Source organism: Hydractinia symbiolongicarpus, chromosome 1, assembly GCF_029227915.1.
Source record: "Hydractinia symbiolongicarpus strain clone_291-10 chromosome 1, HSymV2.1, whole genome shotgun sequence".
NCBI lineage: Eukaryota > Metazoa > Cnidaria > Hydrozoa > Anthoathecata > Hydractiniidae > Hydractinia > Hydractinia symbiolongicarpus.
Genome location: NC_079875.1, coordinates 12,421,626 through 12,441,598, shown reverse-complemented (window position 1 = coordinate 12,441,598; position 19,973 = coordinate 12,421,626). Strand labels below are relative to the sequence as shown.

The following is a 19,973-nucleotide window of genomic DNA, read 5'->3' as shown; positions in this document are numbered from 1 at the left end:
GCATATTCCAACTACCGCTCTTCGGCATGGGTTTGTAATATAAGCATATCGGAAAAGCTGTTATTAAAACTATAACATTATTAACTATTATGAAAATCTTGGAAAAGAAAGATAATTAGCTATTTTAGCTATATTAATTAGCTGTTTTGAAAAGAAGCTTTTGTTTTCGAAACAACGATTCATGTTGTTGCTGTTGACATATGCTCAAAATTTCTTCTGGCAAAAAATTTTCACAGTCACGAAAATAAAATAACTTCTAAAAACAGCAATCCTTTTAACATAAAGTTTTGGCAAAAGAAGCCTTCTCATTTAAAGCTGCAAAAGTGCTGAATAATTTAAGATTTTCATCTCTAATATTTTTTTAGGAGATTTTAAATTTTTCTGATTACCTTTTCTTTTTTTAATATTCACACATTATGAAATAATTTACAATAAGTCACAATCAACTTCCGAAAAATGCTTGAACTGTCTCTAAGCCAACTAAAGCACCGGGGGTATTGTAAATTTAAAATGCGTTACAATCGCACATATTATCATAGTATTAACCCCCGTGAAGTAAACACCGATGCTGGAAATAGGTAAGTTGCGGCCACCGTGTAATTTTTGACGGTCTGACTTTTATAAATTATAAATTGTTTTCGAGAATCTTCTCAATAAAACTGAGTTTTGTGCAGTATTTATCATTCTTTGTTACCAAACTGACATAGCAATACATAAAACTAGACCAAAAAAATTCATTCTTTGAAAATAAATTTTAAGGAAACAGAAAATCAAGTCTCTATGTTAGCTTACCTTTTTTACAAGCTTTTTCGTTTAAAATTCATAATAAAGTTAAAGTTACTTTCAAGCAGGTTTTTATAAATTCTTTTTCTTACTCCATTAGATCATTCAAAATTTCCAGTATCCTCCTTAATCTTCTGGTGTGAAATGGAAAACGAGAATAATAGAGGTATATTAGACGTGAAAGTTTGAACAGTTAAGTTTTATAACTTCCCAGGCTAATTAAAGTACGTAATATGAACATAGAATGAATAAAAAAATAGCTAACATATATAATTGCATGCAAAAATATGTGAGACAGAAAAAACATCTGCAAGAAAATCAATTTAATAGAACCAGGTAAACAACAAAAACTGTGATATTTACATGCCACTGACTTGATCTCTTAACACACACGTTACTCTCTTTCAAATCATGCGTTTATTAATTATTATTATTTTCACCAAACCAAACCCTACCATAGTATTTCTTTTCTTTATTTATATATAGTAAAGATAAGTCATAATTAAACGAACATCTCTCAAAAAAATCTTAAATTTGGAATTTAACTTAGAAAATATTTTTTGAGTGGGGATTTTAATCATATTAGGCAGGTAGGTATTGTAAGTTATAAAAAAAATTACCGCATAACAGATAGAGAGGCAGTTGTTTTCTTTTTCAGTTTCAGGTGTTTCACTGTTAATTGTAAGCTAGTTCAATTTTATGATGAATCCATTTTTTTCTTTAATAAAACGAAAAAAAGCAAAGAAAAAACGAAAAGTTTAAAGAGAATCTAAATGTACCATATTTTTTACATTAATCTTTAATTTGAATGCGGGCCATGAAGTTGTCCAAATTTAAATACGAGAACATCGCCTTGTTGTGAACATTGCCTGCAGCTGTAGTTATAAATTAAAAAAGCTTCAAAAACATGTCTCCAGCTAATTATGGCATATCTATTTTTTCACGAAATGCTTTTAAACTCATTTTGAACCACTAAGTACAATAAAATTTCTGGAATTTAAAATATTTTGAAGTGGAAACCATATTTTTTTTCTAACCTTTCGCCGGTATATGTAAGGGAGGCATACGCATCGCCCCCACACCAATTTAACATGACAAAACCGATATTGTTAAAGCTTGCGACCGCCCAGAACAAGTATATATTTGCATAGCTTGCATGCACGAAAACAAATGTCTTATTAAACGCCTGCGCTTGAATTTTAGGCAGAGTTTCCCTTTTTTAAAAGCATTAAGGACAGTACTTTTGAAGCATATATGTTTTTATAATAACTTTAACTTCAGGAATCTTATAAACTTTAAAACCTATACTTTTTTGTAGCTAGCGAGCTTTTGTTTACAGAAATCTCTACAGTAAATGCGGATACGACACAATTTTACATTATTCATATGTCGACCATTATTACAAGACTGCCACTTTTGAAAGTAGTTTTTTATGCACAGTCTGTGCAGATTCATTCTTCCCCGTTATATGTAATACTCATAAGAATAGTACAAAGTAGGCAACCCGACTGATGCGCTTTAAGTACGGGAGGTCTTGGGTTCAAACACCGACTGAGTCATTCCAGATAATATAAAAGTGAATCAATTCCTTATGCTTAGATGTCTTGTCTTGTTGTCTGGTTGAGAAAATGCTGTGCTTGCAAGACTTCTGTAGCTCAAATGGGAGCTGAGTTGAGTTCATTCTGCAGCGAAGACATTGACCACATCTTACATGACAAAAATGATTTTTTTAAAAACAGCACGTTTTAATTATATAGGAAAAGTCAAACCAAAATATTATTTTTTGATAGTTGATCCAACCTAGTCCATAAGTTTTGTGTTTGCATCGAAAACTAGCTTCTGTTTTGCCTCGAAGAATTGTTGTTGTCGTTTTTCGCGGAACGCGTTTTATATCAATGATCTGGAGCGGAGCAACAATAATGACGTAAAGAAGTTCAAAAACAAAAAAATTAAAGATTGGGTATAGTCGAAAAGCATAGACTGGAATAAGCTATAATGTATATTATTTCTTGAAAGCAACATGTCTAGTTCAAAATGCTATATGTCAAACCTAGTTATTATGAGTACAATAGCAACAGGATTAGCCTAGTTAACTAAGCTTTCTTCGAGGTTAATAAATTGAGTTTCTCTTATGCGAAAGCTTAGACGCCAACGAATGCCAGAGCAAATCCCAAAAATTCAAATCAACCTGAGAGCAAACTCTGAATTAAAGTTAATCAATGAGCACAAAGCTGGGTGGTTGCATTTCTTCCTCTTAAATCATAGGAGAATTAAATATATTTGATCGGGTGAGTGCAGCTATTCGTGTTTAAAACGATGGATTTCTCGACGTAGCCAATTAAAAAGCGCGGTTATTAATCTGAACTCAAGAAATTCGTTTGCGATCCTTATTAATAATTTCCACCTTAACTATTCCGGTTTTCCGGTGGTAAGAAAAATTATGCTGGGTCTGCTGGCTACAACACGATAAGTTTACACGATAAGTTTCCGAGCAATTCGAAGAAGATTAAGTCAATTAACCAAAACATAATATCTTCTTTTTGTGAGCATGCAACTAGTTATGCTTTTCTTGACTCTAAGTTTGCTTACTGCTAAATTAAAACTTTTCAGAACAAGCACGTGCTAATAACACAACAAGACAAACTTATATTCGTATTGTGTTCAGCGTACTATTAAGCTCACTTTCGAAATGCACACCTGGCGTGGGAACAACAAAATATTTGAGCATGGGCCGTTCGATGTTATTTTAGGTACATGAGGAAACAAAAGATTGACAACATTTACGTTATAAACCACGCTAAATCCAGTTTTATTGCTACTTTCAAAGGAGTTAAATTTTTCATCGAAAGTTTTAAAGAGAAACTTGATTTAATTAATTCTCACTGTTAGAGTTATGAAGTTGTGAAGTTGTTCACTTTTGTTCTGTCAAATATCAAAATTAAATTTTTGTTGTAACGCCTGCTTTAAATAATTTAAAATACATACCAATCGTTTTGTCGAACTCAATTCGTCAACTTGGACTAATCCGATCGCGTTTTAACCTTCTTTTTCATTTAGAAAATTTGCAAAATTTAACTTTTTCGATTTGCCAAATGTATCGTTGACCAATCAAGTTCTGCGACATTGTATCAAGCAAAATTGCAACCAATTAGAATAATAAATTTGAACGTTGTTTTTGGAAAACAAAAAAGTATGTTTTTAAATCAAAAGGATTACTTGTTAAACTGATAGTGTCTTGCATCTTTGTATTTTACAATTTGGGGGTTAAAGTAGCAATTCTCGATACAAAGCACATGATTTTTTACATTATAATCCAAATTTGATTAGACGGAATATTTTTGCCTAATATTTGCCTTAAATTTTCTTAATACCTTCCTGCGAAGAAATGTAACTTAACTGGATATTTTTGTATTATAATTTTGAATATTTTTATCTCCTTTATTAATATCCGTAATCCGTCTACCGGAAACAAGATGTGTAAAGAACGGGCAAACCCGTCGGATGTTTTTACGGGTTGCAGGCTAGTCTCTTTTATTAATACCCGTATTCTGTTCAAAATGTAGCCGACTTGCAGCTTTGTCCTAAGGTTGCATTAAATAACCATTCACAACGAGTGAAAGTCTGAGTCCCGAATTGTGTACGACGGACGAACTATCGGATTTAAACACGGGCTAACGGTTAGTAAGTTAAGAATGTCTGAGTATTATACAGTATGACTTGTTGTATACACGAACATACGATATATCATTTGAAAGTAGAAAATCTGTAATATTTTCTTCTTTTTTCCCTGAGTAATAAAAATTTGTTTGAGATTTTAATAAATTGCTGGCCCGATTGTTCTTATAAAGCAACGTCTCTCTAAAGTTGAGATTTCTTGGAACTCCATTGTCCCAATCGTAACTACATCACGTTACCCAAGAGTACCTATAACATTACTTTAACTTCTTTGCCTGCCAAACAAGCCAGTTTGCGCTTGGTAGATGGCTCCAAATGGGGTGACAACAGTATTAACACTAAGTTTAAGAGATTCGGGGTGGGTACTCCAACCTGAAATAGACGACTACAAATTAAATGCGCCACAATATCTCCACTCCTGTTTAAATAATTTACTGTTGAAATCCTTTATTTGTAACCATAGATATTTGTTTGCATTTTAAATGTTCATTTTTTATCAACTTTACGTTCTTTTCATCAGAAAGTTTAATTAAACTTCAAATTGTGTAATTTGATTAAAAACTTTTTAAAAGCCGCTTTAAACCGACAGTGAAAAGCTGGCTATGTTTTAGCTCTACCTTTCTTACTGAATCTCGTTTCTATTCTTTACTGAGCGTTCCCCCTACCTTTAAGATTGTTTGTCGCAGTTGTGTACGCTATTGGTTAAACTTTTTTTTTGAATGACCTCAAACATAGCTGGTTTAATGCATACAAAACCTATTGTTTTTGTTGAGCCAATCATAAAGCTGTATTTTTAAATTCAACCAATCATGCGTAAGTGTTAGTGCAGTTGAATGATATAATTCAAAAACAACGAAGAATGCTTCGGCATGATGGGTAGAACCAACTCATTGTTAGCATAGCTGAAAAAATAAATTTACAGATGAAATAATAAAAATATATAAATAGAGAGAAAGAAATAGCAAGTTTGTATTAGATATTTCAAAATAAAAATCTTATTACGAAATCATTTTTATATTGTTTAGATGGGAAGAGAAAAGATGTAAAGTAAATATATAAAATAATGAAATGAAAAAGATTTACTTAACACTTGGTTGAGTCGAATCGAAGAAAGAAAACGTCAAAAGAGCATGCGATGGTTTACTCTGTTCAACATGATAAAACATGGCTATTCGCTTGTTTTATAATTCTATCAAGTTTTCATCATATTCTCTTGGAGGAAATTAGTGACAATGGACCGGACAGTTCCGATAAATATTACACAAATGGCTGGGCTATACATATTGAAGGTTCTGATAGTTACAAAAGAGCTAAGAGAATAGCTGAAAAATATGGTTTTGAAAAAGTATCAAAGGTAATCGAACCGTATAATTTTTTGAGCGTTTATGGTTAGTGTATAGGAGTGAGCTCTATGAGTTATATGAAAGCAAGGATAGTGCTCTTTCGCTGTTTTATCATTAAATGTGTTGGAAAAGTTTAGAATAAACCTTTCGTCGTCCATAGTTCCATTATACATCCTTGGTTATAGCTAGGTCCTAAAGCAATGTCTTTTTCAACCACTTCAGATATCATCAGCATACGTGTTCCTAGAGAAACAAATGATGTCATATAGCAGTTTAAAAACTTTTTTGCTCTTACAAAAACATTGGTCATTTTGCCCATTAAATTATTCAGTTATAAACCTTTTCTATAATTACTCTCTCACTAATCTATATCTTCGGTAACGAATATGCTTATACGTGCATCTTCGGTAACGAATATGCTTATACGTGCATCTTCGGTAACGAATATGCTTATACGTGCTGTTGTGGACGCAAAAAAAATACTTGAACTATTTTTATTATTCCGAACATATATGCAGGCTATAGCCACATGACTGGAGACACTGTTATCAATGCGAGCCCTGTGTTCTAAATGTATAAAATTAGGTATACACCGGTATTGCTTACCCAACTTTCCTAACATGGCATGGATTGACCCGTAGCTGTGGTGAAGACACTTGCTAAACATGCTTGCGTGGTGGACTAGCCACGGATCTTGTGATTACGAAGCGAATTAAATAACCACAAAGCCACGCGCACGCGCTTTAATGTTTTACATATGCTTAATTTGCTTGGTAATATAACGAGTTTTAGTACAGTTTCTTATGAAAAAATTATTGTGTATAGGCATTGCAGACATTGCACTTTTTTAAATAAGAAATAGGTTTATAATAAAACAATATCAGTACTTTAAAAAGTACTGATATTGTTGTTGTTGTTTGTTGTTGTTTAATATTTTTTTAAAACTTTTTTGGATCTTTATATTCTATCTTTTCGTTGAGAAATTCTGATCAGTCTTAATGTTGAGATTGTGAAATTACTTCAGGTTTTTGGATAAAAAAATCTGATTAAAATCTTTTCACGTTTTAATTATAGTTTGTTCATATTTATTTTACTTTATATTTATTTATTTTTATGTCGTTGGTGTTTTTAATTGAATACGCATATAAGATCATTTATATCAAAATTTTCTCCCGCAATGGTTTAGCAAGGACCTCAGTGCTCTAATTCTCCTTATTCTTCAAGACCACCACGCCAATGGTAAAGTAGCAACAAGCTCATTTCTATACGGATATCAATTATCATGAAAATAAAGATAAAAAATTAGCTAAACTTCTCTAAAGTTTATGAACTTACATAATTACTTTATTAAATTAAAATAAACTGTTAATTAAAAAAAATGAGAAATTACAACAAAAAAACTTTGATCAGGTTGTTTTTGTTTGTTTAGAAAAAATAATGTTTATCGTTTATATCTTACATATACTGTCTCCCAGCAACTTTAACATTTAAAACGCAAACATTTTGCGCACCCGTGATTTTAAATTAAGACGGTTATGATCGGGAACTATTTTTTTTGATTTATCATTGTAGCGTTAAATAACGTGCCAGTAATGTGATAGTCAACCTTTAAAATGCAACATAATTGGAGTAGATTTTTCAGCAGTTGTGAACGCTTAGCTATGCAACCTATAGAAATTTGAGCTCGAAAAACTTACAGATTTGAAAATTTTTTAGGCCAGGACAGGACAGGACAAGGCTTGTAGGAAACTATAAAATATTAAATGTTACAAACAATTAATAATTAAATATAAGTTAATATTATGCACTTATATAAGAACCAGAAAATTTGGTTTTGGTCTAAATGTGCTTTTTTTCTTTTTTCTAAGACAAACAGTTAGACATTGTTACATCTCTTCCTTTATCAATGTTCTCCATTATTCTTTATACTTTTTTCAAGAAAAAGAGAAAATCTAGGGTTCTAGATGTTTTTACTTTGTTTTTAATATTTAACCAATTCCGTCCTTACCATTCTTATAAAAAATTTTATTATAAAATATTATATCTTGAAATTTAAAAACATTATAAACGTCACTTCACAAAAAGTTTAAAATTATCCGTTTAGTTGGAACATATAAATCGATTGTAAGTGCTACAACCATGTACTTTCTATAGCGTTCTATAGTGTCAACAACATTAAAATATGTGACTTTACAGATCCCACATTTTTTGTTTGCCTCACTGGCAACCTGACAGCAATTTGTTTAATTCGTTCCATAATTTTGATCAACACACCTTTAATTATCTTTCTTCAAACTGCCACAAAAAAAATTGATTGATAAATTTCAGCAAAAGGCGATTGCTTAAAATGACTGTACAGATTAACAATGATAAAATTTCTTTATCCTGATGTTTCAATAAATAATTAAGGCTCGTCTGAACAGTGGTATCAAAACTATTGATAAAGCAAATATAACATTGAAGAAAATTTACATGTTAAGATTGTATTCGACTGGCGTTACTTTTAATATGACTTAAAAACATATTACGGGGTTATCAAAAATGAGAAAACTTATGTCCAGTGGTTTTACTTCATTACGCAACTTACATAATATCATTTTTTATTCCAGATTGGTACATTGGAAGGTTACTACCATTTGGAACACCCACATCATCCAGAAAGATCAAAACGAACTGCGGACAGCAAAACAGATCTCCTGAAACAAGAAGATGATGTACGCTTTTTTTATTCTAGCTAAAATTTCAGTATTCCTTTGATTTGTTTTTCTATAACTTTGTACCAATGGCTATTTCTTATATGGAAGCTACTACAGAACTAATAAACTGCTATAAAATCTACTTTGAAGCATTTCCTGACACGCTTATATTCTGATCTGCCTATATCATTCGATAACAGAAACCACAAAGTAACTAAATGAACATATCACATTTCAGGTGAAATGGGTGCAACAACAACATGAATATAAGCGAGAAAAACGCGGACTTCATCACGAACATGTAGTGACAAGAGGCATTCAACCGAGATTTGCTGATCCACTATGGGATGAACAATGGTACCTTGTAAGTCTATGTGTTCATTACTGAACGTTTAATGTTACAAGAAAGGACTGAAGGTTAAGCGTAGTGTTCCTAGTATGAAAGAAGTTTTTCGTTTCAGATATTTAATGTTTCCTGTTGGTGTTTTGTAGTTACTAAATGTCGGATAAAATTTAGGGAACTTTAGAGATCTTCAAAAAATGAGACACAGCTTTTAGGTTGTAAATAGAGACAACGTATGGATTTTTAAAGCAATCAAAAATTTACTAAATTTATTAATTTCATCTTCAGTTCAAAACGGACACTATTCTTCCTGTTTAATATTACTTTCTTTATATCTCCAGCGATTACTTTCTGTATACAATCTCGGCCAAAATTGTGCAGACAAAATCATCAATTTCGAAGTTCTATCCTAAAAGTAATTATGTTGGCTGTTTCTACGTTGGGTTTACTCCCTAAGAACTTATCAACGTTAACTTGTCAGTTTTAAGAGCGAGCTTATGATCTTGGGTTATTTGGTTGGTGGTGATCACTGCTGACGTCAGCATGGTCATTTTTCTTAAATTTAGGGGACTTTGTGCCAAAAAAGATGGATTATGCTGTAATACAGCCAAGCTAGAAAATGCAACTAAAAGATTTTTAATGCTCTTCACCTGATCTGCACATGTTCAAAAGTAGTAATGTGTGACTGCAGACTATTGGCTGTTTTTCGGCCATAATTGTAGAGAAGCAAAAGAGATGCATTTTTCTATAACATTTTGTTTGAGACTGCAGACTAAAATAAACGATGCTATATTTAGGACGACAAACGCTCTTCGATGGATTTAGACGTTAATGTAATACCTGTCTGGAATGCTGGCATTTCAGGCAAAGGTGTTGTAGTAACAATTCTTGATGATGGAATTGAACACAATCATACCGATTTAGAGAAAAATTATGTGAGTAACAATTTTTGACCCGTAAAGTGTTAGTTACTCACAAGACCATTAAATAATCACAATCAACGTTGTAACAAGAAGAGAACAAGCTGAATTATTTAACTCCCAGATTGAATTTTTCCGTCCACCACTAATTTTCCCTAAGAAAGATAACTAATATATAAATAACCTAATCTACAACTCAGGAAACTTTGATATATTTTGATATATAGAATACTAATATTTTAATATTTCACGACTGAAAATAAAAATAACTATTACAGTGTAAACAAAAACCTGTTCTAAATATTCTTGCGAAGCTCTTTCGTTTTAAAATTAGTGGGCATTTCCTTTTTATTTTTGTGTTCACTGCTAAATCCTAGGATCCTGCAGCAAGTTGGGATGTAAATGACAATGATCCTGATCCATTCCCAAGATATGATCCAACAAATGAAAACAAGTAAGTCTACCGTCGATGTAGATGTTAGACTGTACTTTTTTGACTTTTCAAAAAAAAAGAGATTGTTGCTTTCTTGGCTCTCTTTTCAGTCTATATATTATTTCAAATTATTGTTTAATGACATTATTTATCTCTGTATTTATAATGCTCTTATTCTGTTGGTTTGTGCGGAAAGGAAGTTGTACTAAGGAAACACAAAATGTGATATATAAGGAACGGGCGACCCCGTGAATATCTCCACGGATTAATGACTAGCAGTAGCTAGGAGTAGTGCAGGCGTATTACCATAGATTTTGTCGACGGATGTATTGCCTTATGCTACAACCAGTTTCTTAAATATCTAGTAAAAACATTTCGGTGGTTTTTTAACATAATTAAGAAAATAAAGGTACGTCCAGCAATGAAAAAAATTTCATTTGGTCAAATAACTAAATTGGTCATTAAATTTGTCTTAAGTTTTGTCAAGAAAAAGCTTTTTGGTAAATAATATTTATTACAAAAATCATTACAAAAACTCAAGACAGTTTTCTTCCAAATCTGCTACTCAGACAAGAAAAAAGGCTTTGAAGAAATAAATGAATGGCGCTAAACAATATTCTAGACTAAAATTATTTACAAAGAAGAGTGTGAAGAGTGTAACAATACTTTCGTTTTAAAGACGGAGAGTTAAAAAAGTGTTATGATGGTATAGCCTTCATATTACCAGATTTGCACATAATAGTCAATTAAATTCTGAAAATAAAACAATTGATAAACTAGTTTCCGGAGATTGATTATTTATCCAGAAACTAATAACAAAAAAGGGTTAAACTAAACGTACCCTAGACTACAATTCTCACAAATAAATCCTAATAAACTTTGACGAACTAAGTATAGTGAGATTTTAGTAGTTACTGCAGTACCTTGGTTGGATAAATTGTTAGTTTGCAGTTTCTCTCACTTCACCACAGAATGATATTACGCATTCCATTTTAATGCTATACGACTTTTTCGAATGTTATTTGTATCTACGTGAACTTGTGCACTAGTGAAATATATGAAAATAATCATGAAGCTAAAATATCGATTCTGTAGAAAGTAAACAGAATAAGAAGAACGTTAAGGACTCCACGTAACAATTTGGAGTGATTTTGTAGGCATGGAACTCGATGTGCTGGCGAAGTTGCAGCGCAAGCTAATAATACTAAATGTGGAGTCGGCGTTGCATACAACGCAAAAGTTGGTGGTGTAAGAATGCTGGATGGGCGAGTCACAGATCGCGTTGAAGCTGAATCATTAAGTTTAAATCCGCAATACATTGACATCTATAGCGCTAGCTGGGGACCTAGTGATGATGGTATGACAGTTGAAGGACCAGGAACCTTGGCATCAGCAGCCTTCCTTAACGGCATCACAAAGGTATAATATATTATCGAAAAATATTTTAGCGGAAAATTTGTAGGCAAATCCTACGTTTTAACAATTTATTATGTTTTTCATCTTAGGGTCGGGGAGGTCTCGGTTCAATATATGTGTGGGCCTCAGGAAATGGTGGCCGTCATGACGACAGCTGTAATTGTGATGGTTACACAGCCAGTATATACACCCTCTCAATAAGTTCAAGTTCTGATCATGGTGAAAGTCCATGGTATAGTGAAGCATGTTCATCTACTCTTGCTACTACTCTCAGTAGCGGTGCACATGGAGAACAGAGAATTGTAAGTTTTAAACATATAGACCTTGCAAATTTTAAATAAATGTTGTTTCAAAGTTTTGTTAAAAATTTATTTAATTTTTCCTGGGTATTGGAGAATAAAATCTGCTCTAAAACATCTCGTCAAGGCACAGTATATATTAATTAACCAATCCGTGTTTATTTTATTTACTTATTTAAAGAACGTTCATACAGTATAGCTTTGTAAGTTTAATAATTACTGTTTTTTACAAATATCTTTTCAAAAATAAACTGATGGAAAGGTAAAACACTTGGTAGAGATAAGAAAAGATCTGGGAGTAAGATTTAAATTGATCCCAATACATATGCATACTTAAAACTACATATTTATACAATGCCAGATATTATGCAAAATGATTCGAATCGTTTTAACAAAATATTTTTTTAAAAAATGACATTTTAGGTGACAACTGATCTTCACAATCAATGTACAGAACGTCACACTGGTACATCAGCTTCAGCACCTTTAGCTGGAGGACTAATCGCACTGGCGCTTGAAAAGAAGTAGGTTACCTATAGATACTCTGATAATACAAGACCAATCTAAGTCAGAATCAAATTAAATAAAAGGAAATAAGTATTAAGAATGATCTACATTAAGGCTGTTTTGTACACAGCGCTCAGCGTTCATTATCTGCTTACACGGAGAGGAAATAAAAATATATTTTATTAATGGAGAATAGCATGGACACACGAATAAACCGTTGCTGAATTCATGCTCATTTTCATCAATTTTCACAATATGCACAGTATGTTCAGGAATGGTGCGCATAAAAAATATTTATAAAGCCTTAACATTGGAGTTAACAGTCAAAGAACTTTTAACATTGTAGCAACCATAAATTGATCGCCTATACTTCTTTGCAAAAAATAGCGTCTTTCGTTTTTGCTTGTTCCATATCGTAATATGTTTTTACTGTTATTCATTATCTAGCGTTTAAATTTATATTTTTCTAGTCCAAAGCTGACGTGGCGTGACGTACAGCATTTAGTAGTGCACACGGCCAACTGGTTTCCCTTAAGACATGATCCTGATTGGAGAATGAATGGGATTGGTTTGCATATGAATGAAAAATTCGGGTTTGGTTTGTTAGATGCTGACCGGTTAGTTCGTATGGCTGACAGAAAAATATTTCAAAATGTACCCGAGAAAAAGGAGTGTAAGGAGAAAGTGATGACCACTGCAAAGTGAGTTGTGTAGTTCTTTCAATGAGTTGTTCAATACAAAATTTGTTTAGTTGCCCACCTGCCTTATAATTTTTTCACTCTCTCTTTTTTTTGTTCCCCCAATGATTTTTACCCTTTAATTCCAAACCTATGAAGATTTGTTGCAAATAAACGTTTTCATTAATATTGTACTAACTATTAAGTCAAATATATCTAAAACATCAGCATTGTTAACAAGTCAATTATATCTTCTATGTTCTTAAAGTTATTCATCTATAAAAAAAATAAAAATATCAAATGAATTAGTTTAAATCATCAACTAATTACGTATATACAGAATATACATTTCTAAAAAATATGACTGGTTTTTCCCAATGATGTCATTTGGCATCATATAAATAAAAAATCGTTTTGGTGGTAGACGTTATAGCAAATTTTCTGAATTATAGTTTCTTTTAAAACCACTTATATCTAAGCTATAATTTAACAAAATGTAATAAAGTATAGCATTTCATTTTTTTTTTTATCATTTCATTTTCCAGGTAAAACATCACAGAAAACTACCAATATTTCCATTGGCACTAATCTATTTTCTCTAAAAAAGCCTACTGCTAGCTTTGAATGCCATTTTAGAACGATTCCAGCTTGTTTGCCCCCCTATGTGAGTTAAAAGTTAACTCCATCGCAACTATATTCTCTATGAGTGGCAATAACTGGCATTACTGAGTTAGTCCCTGTTGTTTTTTAATTAACTACAAGAAATGATACTTCATTCAATCGATTATCCCGGAAAAGTCACAAAGTTTTTCCATTGAATATTACGGGCACCCTTAAGGACACCTGCATGGGGTAAAAAAAATTTAACTGAATGGAAAAACCGTAAAATGTTTTCTTTGAAATATCTACTTTTAATTTAAACCCTCTTCATTTCAATTATTCTAATTCCCAAACGTTAATTTTTAATTTTTACAACATTTTCTACCTGTTTAATGGCATAAGTAATGTCAATGTCATTTCATACAAAACCTCTTTTTATCATTGTTTATTCTATTTAGGGCTCTACGCTGGGACCAACCGTTGTCAGTGGAGATAGAAACAAATGGCTGTGCGGGTTCAAAGGATGAAATTAGGTACTTAGAACATGTGCAGATAATTTTAACTATTGAATACACACGACGTGGTGACCTAACGATATACTTAGTAACTCCTATGGGCACCAGATCATGTTTGCTTCCAGTAAGAAGCGAAGATTCATCGGATGAAGGTTTTAAGAAATGGGCTTTTATGACGACGCATGCGTGGGGTGAAGATCCGCGCGGGAAATGGATTTTGGAGATTAAAGATGGCGGAGAGTCAAGGTCTAACACGGGTACTCTAAGAGACTGGCAATTAATATTGCACGGTACCAAAGAGAAACCTCATCATCAAAACGTAACACATCCAGAAAACCCGTTGCACAAGAAGGCTGTTGCCGACGACACAAAAACGAACGCCAAATCATCTGTACAAATCACGCAAATTACATATACTTTTGGTGAAAATGGCGCTCCATCAAGAACAATAGTGCCGCCAAACAATGTACCAAATTTATATAATAGCCATGGGGCGCCAACACAAGCTATTTTGCAAAATCAACAAGTTGCTGTGCAAAACCAACCATCGATAATGCCGAGTCAAGTATTAAATCCATACGCTGGTCTACAGCAGAACTTTCAAAACACGGCATCGAATGGGATGATGGGAGGTGAATATAACTACAATACAAATGCTTACAGAAACTATCAGAGAAATAATATACCGTCATACACTGCTCCTAATTATGGTACTAATAACCCTGCTTATGACAATAACCATAATTATGCCAGTTTATTTACTGGTCAACCAGCTTATAACCAAGTTAATAACGCGCAGCTATATCAGCAAGCTAATACTAATCCTCGTACAACCTTAGTTGGTCGCTCTGTAACATGGACTAGACCTAACCCAAATAGTATGCAAGTGTACACAGACCCTAATGCAAATTTATGGGATTTTTTTGGACATCTAAATGCTAGAAGATCTGCTGAAGAAGAAGCAATTGAAAAGAAGAAAAAAATGAACTCCTTGATACAATTGTTAGCTAGGTTACATAGTAAAAGACAAAGAAGGTAAAAGTATTGTAGCTAAACTATTAATTAGACTTGTTAATTTAAATTATGGTGTAACAGTATTGAATTTATTTCTTTTTTAAGACCACTCTATACGCAGTTCCATATCAGAATTCCAAATTTTAAAGTATCGCTGAATTATGTGTTTTTCGAAAGAAATAATTTCTCAAACTCATTTTGTTAACCAGACTAAGGTTTTTTATGCACTTAAACACGTATACAAAGATATTGGTGTTTTCAATTCCTTTTATTTTATAATACGCACGTACATCCAGTAGGAACGAAGATCTTTTTATTGTGTTTTGTGTTAACGTTTTAATAAGTTTTGGAAGGAGTTTAATGTTTCTCAGCTGTACATTTAATTTTATCTTTACATTTGCACCAGACCCGGTGAGACAGAGGAAAGATAATGTGGGGGGAGATATGATGTCACACATTTTTTTCTAAAAAAGAACTTTGATGCAACGAAAACAATGATAGCGTTAGACAATCTTTATTTTGATTCTTGCCCCCTTCCCCCCTTCTCATTTGACAAACGACTTGCCGGCCCTGTTCACTGACCGATGAAGACAAGGAATTGAGTTCGAAATCACCTGTTCTTTTTTGTTGTTATTGCCGATGGCAAAACAGGCTAAAATAACATACTAACAAACAGAGCGTGAAGTTAAACTCCTTCTTGTAACAACTTTATCTTTTCACTTAATAGATCATGGAGGTAAAGTTACTATATTTTCTCGCAAAGATTTTTACAATATTTTTCCAAAAAAATTGTAAATATTTTATTTTTCCATTAGTTATTAGAGGGGGGTTGGGTATATAAATATATAAATCTTCAAAATAACGACATTGTTGTGATTGAGTTTTAGTTGACAGTAAAAATTAATGTTACTTGACCAAACCCTATTTTCTGTGCAAATCTGCTTTATTGGCTGTCTTTTTTGCTATCCATTAGCTTTGTTAATTGATGTACATTAATATTTGTATTAGCAAAAGTAAATAAATATGATGTGACACTTATTTTTGGTAAACAACAATGGCAAGAGCTTTATGTTGCTGATTTTTATTTATATTGTTTTTTTGATTGCTTTTTTGTTTGTTTGTTTGTTTTTTGTTGTATCATATATTCAGTAGGAATATAGTATAGCACGAAAAAACTAATTAGTGAGGGGCGCCTGGTAGATAAAAATTTGTTTTGTCGTCGCCATTATGTCTCCATTGGATTGTTTTAATGGTTAATTTTGTTTGCTGAATTGATTTTATGTAAACACTTCTTTACCGCACCCAGTTGAGATAAGGTCATTTAACTGTTAATTAAGAGTACGTTACTTTCTTAATGGTATTAATTTTGATAATTTAAACCCAAGGAACAAGTTTTTTATTAATTTCTTCGTAAAAAAAGAGAAAAAATCCTGTTGTTGCATTTTTACTCTTCTTACGCATATTCCACATTTCGGGAATCTTCATATTTTCCAAAGCAATTTCACTTTGCAATTAAAACATTGTAATGCATTTTAGCCAAGCCAAGCGAAGCTACCGGGTTAATGTTTAAAAAATTTCTGCTTGGTGTGCACTTAACAATGATTGGTAAAGCATGCAACCCTAAGACCATTTAATTTTAATTTAAATTTGAAGATTAAAATTTTCGAACAAAGTTCGAGTACAAAGACGCACACTAAAGAAATAATAAAACACAGTTCAATTATAAACCAGTTGATTAGCTTAGTTTGCTAAACGTGGAGGACCGTTTTAAGTTGATAGTTGGTTAATTAACAACTAATTGTAAAATTGTCACGTCATTTGCAGGCAGTAACACTTTTAGCTAGCTAATGACAGAATGAAAAAGAAAGTCAGGTCCTTTATCACGTTAGTTAGTAGATCAGCTCGCTTTAGCCTGGATGGTAGGCCATATGAGGGACTTTAAGCTAGCTAATGTAAAAAAAGATCAAATATTGGTAGTGAATGTTTTAAAAGGAAGAATGGAATTATGTTCTTGATAAATATATATAGCCTATATCAAGCTTAGTTACGACATAATCAAACGCGAGCATACTTCGATTCTTCGTCTCTCCACCGCCATGTTTGTTTAACACCAATCAGAATCCATAACTTGACCAGACAGGTTCAAGATACCTTCAAGATGTATCTCAAAGAGCTCTGGGATGAAACTTTTGTGGAATAGGCAGGTTTAGTGTTTTTCATATCCTTTATTCCGTTGTTTGAACGTCTGCTTTTAAACCTTTTTTGTTAATCTTCGACGAAAAAACAATATTTTAAGCAGAAAACTGGACAGTGCAATTTTAACCGCATTATTCCCTGATATCGTTTTGCCGAAAATTTTGTTGGGAATGGAGAAAATGAAAAAATCAAAGCTCGAAAAATCCGGAATATCTCCGTATTCGTTATATAATACATTGTATTGTGCAAAAAGTTACAAACAAACATGTATAAAGAAAACTAAAACAAAAGAAGTAAAAAGTGTAAATAATAATCATAATAAATTTATAAACAAAAGATAAAATATGAATAAGGTAAAATGTATAAATATATAAATATATATAATATTATAATCAAAAAGCTAAACTAATAAACAATAATCAAATATGAGGATGAATAAGCAAAAAACAAAAAAACACTTGTCAATAATATCATGACGCATGGTATAATATATTAGGTTTTAAAAAAAGTCGAAATGCAAATTTATATCCAAATCCAAACATGGCCATTTAATTTTTATTCATCTTTTAATAAATGCGCGTCGCTCTCACCATATGAACAGATGAAGTCATTTGTAATTTCTCAATTTTTTTTGCTCGCCAAAACTTTGACGTAAAAAGTAAATGCATCATTTACATTTGATTAGAATTACGTGAAGTTAGATAATGGCGTTTTCATTCTACGATTATGACACTTTATATTTATATAAATAATGTTATCATTAGCACAAAAGACATCACCAACGTGGTTGGTTGAGAAGAGGACGTAAATACACGTTTTATAAGCACTGCACTGATCAGATTTTTCTATTACATTTTGAGATTTTAGGAACAAATGATAAACTAGTTATAGCACTTAAGCCTGGTACAATGCGACAAATATTTTTCTCGTTCTGATATTTGTATTAATTTCCCTAAAGGCGCGAAAATGAACCATACAAAAATATGAAAACTAATGATATTTCTTAACAAAACTTTAAACTGTTAAATTTTGGAAAAAGAGAGATTTACGTCAAAAAGGAGACAATTAAAGATCAAATGATATACAATATAACGGATATTGCATGTCCATTTTTTTCGAATATCAGAGTAATCCACCCTCAATAAGATACTATTCCATTCGGTTGCATCTCTTAAGATATTACTTTTCATTTTTGACTGAATAAATCTTAGTATTCAACGATTGCCATATGTCAAAGCATGCATCGTATGCTTATTGTATACATAGAGTTGAACAACAATATCGTTGACGTACTTTATGAACAGCTGTCTTGTTTTGAACGCAATAGTAACTGTTTTATGAATTTCTTATTGACAATGTTTTCTTTTTTTCTTTCTGCTTGTTGTATGTGATAAAAGAAACAAAAGCAACACACACACTGATTTGGTTCTTCTCTAAAGGTTAGCTGGCTAAACAAAAAATGGAGCATTACGTGGACTTGTTAAAAAAATCCTACATACCAAAATATGTTTTTGAAGTGACTTAAAAAAACACAAAAGCAGTTCAACTACTTTGAAAAATGCTTTGATGAACACAAACATAAAAAATCCAAAAACTGGTGTGCTGAAATATTCCATAAAAGAAAAAGCCTTTGAAATTAAGACGATCGTTGGTTGATGTTGAAAACCGTATATATATAGGAACGCCCTAAATATATTTACACCCACCAAAAAACACAAACTGACAAGTGAAGCAGTCTCCATCCAGTTCACTAGGTTGTCTTTATATGGCTTTACTCGTAAGTGAACAACTAGTAACAATAACATGATTGGCAGGATAAAGCAAAGACGTTGAATTGGATTGATTAAAAACGTAGCCAGTACAGCAATTATCAATCTTTGGTAAAGTTTCCATGCATCCCAAAAGAGAAAGCAGGTTTTATCATTTTTATAAGCCCTGAATGGTTCTTCAAACATACGACATATATATTCTGTTATTAAAGACCGTGTTTTTACTTTTGGCTTGCATTTACAACACGACATTACAAAATAAGAAAAAGCCATGGGTGGGCAAAATAACGAAAAGGAAAATTGTTTGATGTTGATTTGATTATATTCCAGCATTCGAACAGAAGCAAACAATGACACTGGTAAGGGCAATATCCAGCAAAAAAAGAATACTATGTCAACTCGTTGCCACCACGTGTAACACACCACATCTCCGTTTATGTATAAAACATCATTTTTGCCTATCCTTTGACAATTTATGAGTTGGAGAGAGAATCTAGTCAAAATTGTATAACCAATCATGATCACTTGAATATAACACAGAGTTCCTCTGAGTATGAAACGACGCATCTGCCAGTAAATATTTTTCTTTCCGTAGCAAAAACACAGCCCTGCCACAATAATGAAAGTTGAACTTGTTAAAAGCATCAGGCCTATAAATAAGAGTTCTTTTATGACCATCTTAGAAATTGCTCCAAGTCCTACAAATGGACAGATTTCTTGTAACGTTTTCGGAATATCTAAGGTAAAAATTGATAACATGGCTGACTCTAGTACATTTGGCAATCCA

The 19,973-nt window shown here is 32.2% G+C and overlaps 1 protein-coding gene across 1 annotated transcript; it reads left to right on the top strand.

Moving 5' to 3' along the window:
• Positions 1 to 5,460: 5,460 nt before the first annotated feature.
• On the top strand, positions 5,461 to 16,083 carry LOC130639822 (neuroendocrine convertase 1-like). Its single transcript, XM_057447104.1, has 10 exons — positions 5,461 to 5,812; positions 8,411 to 8,515; positions 8,736 to 8,861; positions 9,638 to 9,775; positions 10,138 to 10,214; positions 11,351 to 11,612; positions 11,699 to 11,911; positions 12,332 to 12,432; positions 12,886 to 13,116; positions 14,151 to 16,083. The coding sequence occupies exons 1-10, from the start codon at positions 5,594 to 5,596 to the stop codon at positions 15,244 to 15,246; spliced, it is 2,568 nt and encodes an 855-aa protein (XP_057303087.1). The 5' UTR covers positions 5,461 to 5,593; the 3' UTR covers positions 15,247 to 16,083.
• The last annotated feature ends 3,890 nt before the right edge of the window (positions 16,084 to 19,973 follow it).